The following is a 12847-nucleotide window of genomic DNA, read 5'->3' as shown; positions in this document are numbered from 1 at the left end:
TTTCTTTTTGATACCTGTTAAGGTAATAAATACTAAACTGGCTGTAATAACTGATAATATCAGGGTCTCAGAGACTTTCACAATGAATATGAAATCTAATAACTTTGTGACTTTTTTTTTTTTTTTTTTTTTTTGCTTTTTAGGGGCACAAGTGTGGCATTTGGAAGATCCCAGGCTAGGTGTCAAATTGGAGCTTCTGGCCTACATCATAGCCACAGCAATGCGGGATCCGAGCTACGTCTGTGACCTATACCACAGCTCATGGCAACGCTAGATCTTGACCCACTGAGTGAGGCCAGGGATTGAACCTGTGTCGTCATGGATACTAGTTGGATTCATTTCTAATGAGCCATGACAGGAACTCCCATTTTGTGACATTTAAATAAGATGTTATGCAATTCTTTCTTTATCTGTTACAGATTGGCTGTGATCATAGCCAAAACCTTGTGGACATTTGTAGAGAGAGGCAATATCAGGCCATTGTCTGTGATGCTCTGTCAGTACCAATCCGCAGTGGGTCTTGTGATGCTTGCCTCTCCATTGCTGTTATTCATCATTTTGCTACGGCAGTAAGTACTCTCTTTCTTGCTTCAAGAACTTGTAACTAAGTGGCAGGAAATGTTCATAGATTTTACTGATTTGGACCCTATTTTAGCTTTTCCTTTCTTTCCATTCTGTTTTCTTGTTGTGATTCAACTTGCCCTGTTTTTTAAAGAAAGCCTGTGGAGTGGAGATGAGCTGCATGGGAGTGGTGTTTACTTAAACAGGATCTGAGAAGACTATGCTTTTACTGCTGCACATTTCTGCCTTTTTCCTGCCCTGAGGCTTGGTCATCTTGAAGTGCCTTTCTCAAATCCACAGAGTCAGAGAATTTTAGTTCAAGAGACTTTAAGAGATACCATCTCTAGGCCTCTTGAGAACTCTCTTTCCTCAGCCTCCAAGTTTCTTTCGGTTTCCCATCTTGCTTTCTCAGCTCTCATTCTCATTCCTGACAATCCGAGTTCCATGTTTTCCCATTCTGTTTTTCTTCTTTTCCTATTCTTTTTTTCAAATCTCAGGTACGTAGCTGGTAGTGATATAGTCTTGCTTTTTAATTAGTCATGTATGTTCCTAATTTTAAAATAAATGACTTTTATATTTTATATTTTTCTTATAGGGAAAAAAAATCTTAATATTCCTAGATGTTACTGGTTTCTCTCCTATTCTAAGCAATAATGTTATAGACCCTCTGTGCTGGAGTTACCAGCAGTTTCAGTACACCTTATGACCTTACCTGAATTCAAAACAAAACAAAACAGAAAACCCTCTACGCCTCTATATTATTGTTAGACAGGAAAAAAAAAAAAAGTGTTTCCCCTATTCTTTAATACTCCCCCCCCCACCCCTTCACAGATCAAAACTCTCCTTTTTTGTTCTCTTTTGTTTGACGTAAGATATTTTGTTTGATTTTCTGGGCTGTCCATCTTAATTGAAAATAGTCCTATAGTCAGTTATATTTGCTTGCTTCCTCTCTCTATCTCCTGGTTGGTAAGTGGCAGTGTTGTTTTTTGTTTTTGTTTGTTCACTAGGAGCGTAGAGTGGCAGCTCTCCAAGAACTTGTCCGACTCCTCAGACCTGGTGGGAAAGCACTCATTTATGTCTGGGCAATGGAACAAGAATATAAGAAGAAGAAGTCCAAGTATCTTAGAGAAAATAGAATTAGCCAAGGAAAGAAAAAGGAGATCAGCAGTCATACACCAGTGGAAGAGTTACTTGTGAAGCATATGCCTGAGGTGGGCAACCAAGATGCAGCATGTTCTGTCCCCTCCAATAATGACTTTCAGGAGGGAGATGTAATTCAAGGAAAGTTACTAATTCCAAGCTGCCTATTCACACTAACAGGACTTCTTTTCATTCTCAAGACTTGCTGGTTCCCTGGCACCTTAAGGGAAATCCCGGTAAAGACAAAGCTGTTGAGCCATTATGTGGTCCATTAGGATCCCATGACTCAGGTCCTGTGTTGCATCGTTACTACCATGTGTTCTGTGAGGGAGAACTGGAAGCTGCCTGCCAGACTTTGAGCAATGTCAGCATACTGCAAAGCTACTATGATCAGGGGAACTGGTGTGTGATTCTTCAAAAGGTCTGATTATCTCTATGAACATATCATATACGGGAAGAAATGCTCAGCTTTTTTAAAAAAGGAGATCAAACTACCTATATTTTTACTTAAAGAGAAAACTTGTGGAAGAGTTTCAAAGGAGAGTGTCTGAGAGAAATTTGGAAGTAGAGATTAGTTAGGAAATATTCAGTCTACTGCTATTGTTCATTTAAAACATAAATGTAGGCTTATCCTACAGGGAGGAACATGGATGGTTTTTAGGATACTTGGGATCCTAGGGTGAGAGTGCAGCATTTTGAAAATAAACTTTTTTTTTGGTCTCGCCTGTGACATGTGGAAGTTCCCAGGCCAGGGATCAAGCCCAAGCCACAGCGATGACCCAAGCTGCTGCAGTGACAACACCATATCCTTAACCTGCTGTGCCATAAGGGATCTCTGAGGATCAACTTTTGTTATAAAGTACTACTAAATGAGCTAAATCATGTGGAATCTTAGTAAAGTAATCATATAACATTTTAATAAAAAATTCCTGTTCAATAGAAAATTGTCTAAAGTTTAGCTGTGGTTTTTTAGCTCTTTAAAATCATAGATAATAACCACTCTCACTACATTTTACTGGCACAGGGCTTGACACATAGTATGTACTCAGTAAAATTTTGGTCGATGGGATAATACCCATTTGTTAAGAGGTACTTTCATCCAATAAATACTTCTTGAACCTCTACTATATACCAGTTACTATTTTAAGTTATGGGAGGGGAGCAGTGAACAAGAAGGAACAAAGTTCACACCCTTGTGGAGCTTACATTTTAGAAGGAAAGACAGACAATAAGCTGATAAATAAATAGATACTAGTGGTAAATGCCACAGGAAAAAAATAAAACAGGAAAGGGTTTCACTTGAGAACAAAAGGTTATTTTTAAAGGGCTGAAATAACTGCTAATCCTGACTATAGTTATTACCAAGAGTTAACTGGTATTCCTAATGCATTGCTCTAGGTGTTAAAGGCAACCCAGATATACTTTTTCTTTTTTTCTTTTTATGGCCACACCTGTGGCATATGGAAATTCCCTAGGTTGAATTGGAGCCATAGCTGCTGGCCTACACCACAGCCACAGCAATGCCAGATCCAAGCTGAATCTGTGATCTACCCACAGCTCATAGCACAGTTCATAGCCAGAGCCTTAACCCACTGAGTGAGTCCAAGGATCGAACCAACATCCCCATAGATAGTAGTTGGGTTCACTACTGCTTTAGCCACAACGGGGAACTCCCAAATATACTTTTTCAATTCATATATTTAAATAGCAAAAATTAGAATTGTTAGTTAGACCTAATTATGCCACAGTAGCTAAAGCTGTGGTGTCATTATTGGCATTTCTAGTTCTTTCATATTTTGTTCCAGCCCAGTGCAGTCAGGGGTTATGTTTTACCTACATGTATACCATAGTTACCCAGTTAATATACCCTAGGTCAAGTTTCCAGGAGGAACAGAGGTCAATTATCATGCAGAAGTAAATTGTTTTCACTAATTACTTTTGTCATGGAATTTCAGTACAGGATTATAACTGTTCCCTCTAGATGAATTTTATGGTTCATGATATGGGAAGAAAAAAATTACAGGGCTAAAAATAGTTTTATCTAGGACTTTACATCAAAATTTGAAGTTCAACCTATATTAATATATTTTCAAATCTAAATGAAATAGATGATTTTCCTTTTTTTTGTATTTAAAGAGTAAGGTAATAATTCTGTTTAAAACAATTTTGTTTTAAAATGTTTATATTTACATAACAAAATTCTACAATTAAGGTAACAAATTTAGATATAGCTTTCTAATTGACATGTTTAGAACACTTCAGCTAACAATAACAGAAAACACATCCTTATGAAGTACACAAGAAATATTTACTGAAAAGACCATCTTCTGAGTCATAAAACAAGACTCAATACATTTAAAAAGAACTAAAGGCGTACAAAATATGCTTTCTGACCAAAATGAAATTTAATTATAAATTAATAAGAAAAAGATCTCTGGAAAAATCTTCAATAATTTTGAATCTAATTAACCCATAGAATCAGGAAGAATTCAAAAGGGAAAATAGAAAGTATTTTGAGCTGTATGAAAAGGCAACCATACCATATCAAACACAAAAAATTAACTTAGCAGGAGGCTATGTTAAGGATAGCACTACTATCCTTACAAAGACCTACTTGCAATTGTTAGCCCTTGCCTGGAATCTGGGAACTTGGATTTCAGGGGTGTTCCCACAGCCCTAACTGATGAGTGGCTCATGATGCCTACACTGTAAATCAATATAATTCACCATAAGAAAATCAATATAATTCACCATTTTAACAGAATAAAGAAGAAAAATCCCATGATTATTTCAATAAATAAAAAAAGGATTTGACACCTGACCCCTCCCCCCCAAAAAAAAAGAATTTACAAAGCAGAACCATTGTCCTTGCTAGGGAGTTAAGTCAACTAATTGAATGTTTTCCACTCAGAGAAGTGAGCAGAAAATGTATCACTTCTCTCCACGCATTTTCAGCTTCCCAATTCTTAGCTACATCTTTGTAGTTTGATCTTCAAGGTAAAATCTTGCCTGCCTTCTTCCCCTAAAGAGTCTTCTTTAGGAAAAGTCTTTATTTTGCCAAAAAATTTCTGTGAAGGAAGAGAAAATATAAGGTAAGACTCCCAATTAACTTTTGTAAGTTTAAGACTATAATTTTGAAGAGTTATTATTCTTTAGTTAGTGAGAGAAAGACTTCTAAGTTTTCACAGATGGTGTTGAGGTACCATAATGTAGTAGTAATTCTTCACTCCTCCCTCTACTGTCAGTTTGACAGTTTGACAGTATGAAAATATATGGACCCCTAGGCTGGGAACCTCCATATGCCATAGGAGCAGCCCAAGAAATGGCAAAAAGACCAAAAAAAAAAAAAAAAAAGCTCCCCCAGTGTGACTTCAAATCTAATTTGTAGGATAGAATATTCTCAGTTCAAATCAGCACTGGATAAGATAAAAGTATAAGAAATAATAACAGAGCTCAGAAGACTTGAGTACTTTTACATTCTGTAAGAATTATAGCCAAATCATTGAAAATTAGTTGTACTTAGCAGAGTATTGCTGCAACGGTGTTCCTGTCTTTTAACATCTGCCTTACTAAACACTCTTACCTGGTGTACTTCTGACCTGAGGCAAATTGGTCTAAAGAATAAAGCGTTTTCACATCATACGGATTTGAGACTGAACACCACTAACTAACTGCGGAGACCTTGGGGAAATACTTGTAAAGGGAGGATAACAATAATTATCTTGAAAGCTTTTAAGTGGATTGAATGAGATTGCATATAAAATACTGAGCATAGCACTTATTACAAAATAGATGGTCAACAAATGCTAGCTTGTTTCTTCCTCATCCTCTGCCCTAATCATATCCCTAAGAGAAATCTGGTCTTTACTTTTTTTAATCCGTGTGTGTCTGTGTGTGTGTGTGTGTGTGTGTGTGTGTGTGTGTGTGTGTGTGTGTGTGTGGTCAACTTGACATAGGCATTCATTCATTCATTCATCTAACATGTATTTAAGACTGCCTACTATTTGCCAATTACTGTTTTGTTTTGTTTTTTTTCCAATACAGGTAATTTTAATGAAATTGGCATAGTTAAGACCAAAAAGATAAAGGGGACATTGTCAGTTTACCTTTGGCTCATGCCTTAACAGGCTAGTGAACACAACTTGAAACACAGGTGAATCTTGCTCTGTTCTATGAGATAGTGAAGGGGTCTTCTCAGTATTTAAATATATTAATATAAGCAGTTATAGAAATCTAAATATAAAACCAATCTCCTATAGGTTCTGAGAAGGTATTCACCATTTTCCTGAAAAGTTTAACACTCCACATTCAAGTTTAACCATCTCTGTAGAAGGGAAAGACAGTGATAGTACTTGTTGAACTAGAATTAATATTAAAATTCAAAAAGCTGACCATATTCATTTAGCCACCAACCAATCTTATTTAAGTCAGGATCATCCAACAGAAACATTCCATCAGCCATACATGATCTGAATTCTAGAGTATGAGATCAATTTAAATATGGCACACATATAAAAGTCATGAGACATTTCAGTCTTGTAATAAATAAGGCGGTGGCCAACTTTTACTCATTAGTAGCTTTTTTGAGATAAGCTATCAAGTCTTCCCTGTCTCCCTTCTTCTTAATGCCAGCGAAGATCATCTTCGTTCCAGGTACGTACTTCTTGGGATTCTCCAGGTACTCCATCAGTGTCTCCTCTCCCCAGGTGATGCCTTTGTTCTTGTTGGCATCTGTGTAAGAGAATCCAGGAGCCTGACCTGTCTTCCACCCAAAGAGACCTTGGAGGTTTGGACCAGTCTTGTGCTTGCCTCCCTTTTCTACAGTGTGGCACTGGGCACACTTCTGAACAAAAATCTTCTTGCCCTTCTTAACATCACCCATTTTAAAATCGTTCTTTCACCGAGCTCAACAGCCAAGCCACCACTCACAGGCTGGACGTCCCACTTTCTCCAGTTACTGTTTTGAATAATCAGTGAACACAGAAAGGATTCTACCCCTATGAAGCTTACAGCCTAGTTGGAGGGAGTGGTATGATGGAATAGAAAACCATATATTATGTTGTAAAGTAATACATTTTCCCCATCATAACAAAAGAAGAGGTAGGGCAGAAAAAGAAGTTACAGGTGGGATGTCAGATGGGTTCCAGTTTTTAAAACTGGTCAGCACAATTCTCTGTGAGAAGGTGACATTTGAGCAAAGACTTGAAGAAGGTGGAGGTGTTAACTATTTACTTATCTGGGAAGGAACATCCCAGAGAGAGGAAAAGACCAATGCAAAGACCTAAGGTGATGGGCTGAAGAGGAAGGACCACAAGAAGGCCAGTGTTGCTGGGTGAGATGAGTGAGAGTAGTTGGAAATAAAGGCAGATAGTTATTTGGGAGCTGAGGTAGATCACGTAGGATATGCCAAAAACTCTCTGAGATGCTGAACTATTTGAAGGGTTTTGAGTGGAAAAGTGACATAATCTCACTTCCATTTTGAAGGCTACTCTGGTTGCTTTGTGGAGATGAGACAAGAGGATGAGGGTGGAAGCAGGGAGACCAGCTGGGAGGTTTTTGCTGTAGTCCAGATGAGTATGAAGATGGATTTGCGACTTTTTTTTCCCCCCCCGGAGATTATTGCAGATGATAGAACACTGCCCAAGGGAGATCCATATTTCTTGGGTGGGAGTGGGAAGGCAGGCCTTAACCAATATGTTGAAGGAGGGTGACTTCCTGTGTGCCAGCTATTCTGCCTGGCCCCAGGAGTGGGGATCAGGGAGAGGGTGCCCCTCCCATGTGCTTTGGGATCATGCAGAAGGCATAGGCGGGTGGGGGTGGTGAAAGATAGAAAGCTTTTGGATATGTAATTTGAAGGTAGAACCATCAGGATTTCTGATGGTTGGGATGGGTTGTGTGGTGAATAAAAATGAGTGTGAAACTTCACTTCTTAGGGCCTATCCTGTGGGGCTGCCACACTTTAGTTCAAATGCAATTTTGGTTTGTCCTTTTCTTCCCCTCCTTGCTTTTAGGCACGGGTCCACTGTGGTACTGCCCTGAGGAGATCTTCCTGGTAGTGCCTCTGCAAATAAACCCAGCAGTTAATTTGAACTCAGATAGCTACATGCACCGCGGAGCAGCTAGATGTTCTGTCAGTATGTGAAAATAGAAATGAACAGCATGCAGTGTAAGGACTGTGATCATAAATTCCTATTGGGACCATTAGACCAAGACAAAAACACATCCAGTGATTCTAAATCATTGTAAGCAATAAAAAGGCAGGTGATTGATGGCTCTTTATTTTCAGTAAGTCACAAAAGAGAAAAATGCTTCCCCAAGAAAAGCCAGGCATATATGAGCATAACCTTCAAATGCCCTTTTCAGAAACAAGGGGGAATAAATGGTGATGAAAAGAGAGTTAAGAGCTTTACTGTTGCCTTATCTTCTGTTGTAGCTCTATTTTCAGGTCCCCAAAACCTTGAAAAGCAAATGCAAAAAAAAAAAAACAAAAAACAAAAAAACCCACAAATATTCTATCAGAGTGCAAAGTCTCATTGTCTTCACTCTTGCAAAAGCAGTTGGAGTTTGTTGTTGATTAATAAGAAATGCTGGATCTTGCAATGGAGGTTTAAAGAATGTCCATCCTGACTTTTGCAGTTTCCAGCAAAGATAATAGGACATTTAAGGAAATAAAAGCCTCTAAAAGCAGTTTTGAAGTATCAACCTAAAAAACGAAGAGAGTTGTGTAGAGTTAAGGAAGGAATTCTTATCCTATGGTCCATGAATAACCTTCAGAGGGTTTGTCCATGACCCACAATTGCATATAAAACTTTCTGGGAAGGTGCATTGTATGTCTTCCTTGGGAGAGGGTCCATAATTCCGCCCCCCCAGAGTTAAAATTAGCAAGATATAGACTTCAAGGCAGTGACCAGCCCTTGCTGATGCTCATGAGATATCTGGATTATTATTACTTGAATAATTCTTTTTATTGAAGTATAGCTGATTTACAGGGTTTCAGGTGTATATCACATTGATTCAGTTATGAAATCCATGCTTTCAGGCAGATGAGTGGAAACATTAAGCCAGGTAAAAGAAACCCCATTCCACAAATTGTCACTGGTTACTAAACTGTTGAGTCAAGATTATCTCTGATCTGTTGAACTGTGACTATGTCCAGGAGAACAGAATAGTTAGGCCTGGGTTTTGTGCAATTCTCTGCACCTAATGTAGTAGCCAGAAGAATAGGATACCTTGATTGGTTTAAGACAATCAGGGCCACTTTGTATCTTCAGGTAGCATCAGTATTATGCAAACTATGGAATGGAGAATGGGGAGGTTTCCCAAAGGGAATTTGGCTTATACTAACCAGGATGACCGTGGAGGCTGGGCTGCAAACAAGGATTTTACTCCCCTCTTTAAAAAAGATACAAATGAACCTACCTCATACAGATTTACAGCACTGGCTCTATGAGGCTTTCTGTTAGGGCAGGAATGATGTAGCAGCATCTTCTGGCCAGGATCATTCTACCTATGAAATTAACAACAGGAGTTCCCCTCATGGCTCAGCAGAAACAAATATGGCTAGTAACTATGAGGATGCAGGTTCAATCCCTGGCCTTGAACAGTGGGTTAAGGATTTGGCATTGCCGTGAGTTTTGGTATAAGATGCAGATGTGGCTCGGATCTGGCGTGGCTGTAGCTGTGGCATAGTCCAGTGGCTAGAGCTCTGATTCAACCCCTAGCCTGGGAACCTCCATATGCCGAGGGTGTGGCCCTAAAAAGACAAAAAAAGAAAGAAATTAATAACAAGGTCTACAATGGCAGGAAAAACAACCATCACTATCTAGGTTCTAAGTAACAACCAGAGAGATTTCAGTGCCAGGCAGAACAATGATGTCACCCCATTGGGAGTAGGGTTGGTGGCAGGAAACCTCCAAAGAGATCTCAAATTTGTGAGGAGACCCTAGCATCCCTGAAGAATTATGGTCATTCTTATCTGAAATTGCATTGGGAACTGCTGCCAACAAACTGAGATCCTGGGTGCAATGGGGATAAATGGATTCCTGAGTGGCAGGGTCTAAGTGGCTCCACTTACCCATTAAAGCAAGGTGGGCATGGTTATAGTAAAAGACAGAAGAGTCAAAGCAGCAATCACAAGTCTGGTTCCCAAAGACCTATGATGCTGCCTAGTTAAGTATGGTCCCCAGAAGACAACTAGTTAAATTTTTACTTCATCAATATAAGTGGGAAAGTTATGATTTAAGTCCAACTCAGATCACCAAAACAAATAGGATCTCTCAACCAATTCTCAGACATAGCCAATTTACAGACCCTGAACCCCTTGAGGAAGGATCCCAGTACACTTCGAAAAAATTTACACTGTGACTATTTTCCCCATCCTACCTCAAAGGAATATATAGCCTTTAACTAAGTGACTGCATTGGGGAAAAGAGAATAATCAAACATTTACTGGACACTGGCTCTGAACTGAGACTAATTCCAAGGGACCCAAGATGTCACTATGACTCAACCATAAGAGCAGAGACTTATGGAGGTTAGAAAATCAATGGAATTTTAGCTCAAGTCCATCTCACTGTGGTCCCATTGGGTCCCTGAACCCACCATGTGGTGATTTCCCTAGTTCCTGAATGAATCATTGGAATAGCATCCTCAGCAAAGGCCAGAACCTGTATTGGTTTCCTGACCTATGGAAGGAGTGTTATTATTGTGGGAAAGGCCAAGTGGAAGCCATTAGAACTGCTTCCCTAGGAGTCCCCATCGTGGCTCAGTGGTTAACAAATCTGACTAGGAACCATGAGGTTGCGGGTTCTATCCCTGGCCTTTCTCAGTGGGTTAAGGATCCAGCGTTGCCATGAGCTGTGGTGTAGGTTGCAGACGTGGCTCAGATCCCCGCATTGCTGTGGCTGTGGCTCTGGTGTAGGCCAGCAGCCACAGCTATGATTAGACCCCTAGCCTGGGAACCTCCATATGCCGCGAGAGCGGCCCAAGAAAAGGCAAAAAGACCAAAAAAAAAAAACCAAAAAAAAACTGGTTCCCTAAGGAAAATAGTAAATGAAAATATCACATTCCTAAAGAGATTATGGAGATTAGTGCTACCATCACAGATTTTAAAAATACAAGGGTGATGATCCTGCGATATCTCCATGCAACTCACCTTTTCAGGTAGTATAGAAAACGGATCTTGGAGAATGATGGTGGATTATTGTAAACCTAACCATATAGTGACTGCAATTGCAGCTGCTGTTTCAAGGTGTGATTTAATTGTTTGAACAAAGGAATGTATCTTTTAGTACCTGGTTTGCAACTGAATTAACCACAGTTTCTTTCTCAGTTTATGTCTTTATAGATTACTCTAGCTAAATACCATATTATTTGAGGAGTTCAAAATATTTAATCACTTAGCTCTTTTAATAATGAGGAACAAGACAGATTTTGGATTCTTTTTTTTTTTTTTTTTTGTCTTGTAAGGTCTGCACCCATGAAATATGAAAGTTCCCAGGCTATGAGCCGAATCAAAGCTGCAGCTGCTGGCCGACACCACAGCCAAAGCAGCTCAGGATCTAAGCTTCATCTTTGACCTACACCACAGCTCATGGCAATACCAATCCTTAACACACTGAGCGAGGCCAGGGATCAAACCTTTGTCCTCATGGATACTAGTCAGGTTCATTACAACTGAGCCACGACGGAACTGCACGAAGCTTAGTTCGTTTACACTGAATCGTGATTTTTTTAGCAGCAGGTGGCTCCTCAAGGACTCATGGAAGTCACGATCTTATAACTAGGTATTCAAAAAATCTTCCCAGATCTCTCCAGGCTTTATTATTTACTCCCTGCCATGAACTCCATACTATTCCTGTACTTCAAAATTTAATACTATGAATTGACTTTATCTTGTGGTGTTCACAGTAATTTCTTGTATTTTAGGTAACTACATCTTGCTGATTGCTATTCTCTATTTCATGCATGATTTCTCCCATCTTAAGTCTTACCTCTCTCTGATTTTTTACACTGCTGCCAAAATGAGTTTTATAAAACCTGGAACTGTTTCTCCTTAACTGAACTCTCTCAGTGACTTAATTCCTAGTATGAAATCTAAACTCCTGTAAATAACAGAGTGACTCTATAACTGCCCTCTTAAGGTCTCCCCTCTCAGTTCTCTCTGCTCCCCACTTCACACGCAGGTCTCCATTTGTAGCAGATAGTTTGCTCCCATGCATGCTTCACATTTGCCCTGTATTGCTTACTGATACCTGTTCTCATTGCTCCCAAGATGTCCTTTCCTGTTATTTTTACGTACTCAAATCTTACCCATTATTTCAGAGCTATTTTAAATATTATATACTCCATAAAGTTTTTTCCCATTCCCCCAAAATGTGAATAATTTCTTTTTCTTCTGATTTCCAAAGAATTTTATCTAGGGTGCTCTTGCCTATTATATTCATTTGTGTATATGAATTATCTTTATTTTAGAATATAAGTTTACAAAGAATAAGAATCCTGTTGATACATAGTCAGGATTCAATTTTATTGGAAGAATGTCATACTTAAAGATATTAGAGCTAAAGTTTGAGAAGGAAATATTAATAAATTTGGTGTATATTATACTTCTTTTATCAAGTTTATCTCCTAAGAAGCTCACAGGTATATAAATAATAATAATCTAGTATGATAGAGGTTCAGTAATGGGATAAGAACTACATCATACTACTGGGTTTTAAAAAAGGATACATTGGGAGTTCCCGTCATGGCACAGTGGTTAACGAATCCGACTAGGAACCATGAGGTTGCGGGTTCAATCCCTGCCCTTGCTCAGTGGGTTACGGGTCTGGCGTTGCCATGAGCTGTGGTGTAGGTTGCAGACATGGCTCGGATCCCAAGTTGCTGTGGCTCTGGTAAAGGCTGGCGGCTACAGCTCCGATTCGACCCCTAGCCTAGGAACCTCCACATGCCACAGGAGCGGCTCAAGAAAAGGCAAAAAGACAATAATAATAATAATAAATAATAAAAGAGGATACATTGTGATTCAATGCTTGCATCATTCATTAGATTGTTTAATATGCAACAAATGATTATTGAATGCCTGCTGTGTGCCAGGCACAGTGCTGGCCTGATAACACACTGGTGAAAGAGAACTAGCCCTTGC

At 39.2% G+C, this 12847-nt stretch overlaps 1 protein-coding gene and 1 pseudogene across 1 annotated transcript in view; one reads left to right on the top strand and one right to left on the bottom strand.

Moving 5' to 3' along the window:
- Positions 1-2823, top strand: part of ALKBH8 (alkB homolog 8, tRNA methyltransferase) — a 42933-nt gene extending 40110 nt beyond the window's left edge. Inside the window, 3 exon segments of the mRNA XM_003357273.3 lie at positions 420-569; positions 1569-1827; positions 1830-2823. Coding sequence (XP_003357321.2) covers positions 420-569; positions 1569-1827; positions 1830-2128 — 708 coding nt within the window. The 3' untranslated portion in view covers positions 2129-2823.
- LOC100626234 lies at positions 5982-6642 on the bottom strand (annotated as a pseudogene).

The sequence above is a fragment of the Sus scrofa genome, chromosome 9, assembly GCF_000003025.6.
Source record: "Sus scrofa isolate TJ Tabasco breed Duroc chromosome 9, Sscrofa11.1, whole genome shotgun sequence".
Taxonomy (NCBI): domain Eukaryota; kingdom Metazoa; phylum Chordata; class Mammalia; order Artiodactyla; family Suidae; genus Sus; species Sus scrofa.
Note: the sequence above shows the minus strand (reverse complement) of the source record. Positions and strands in the feature narration are given on the sequence as shown.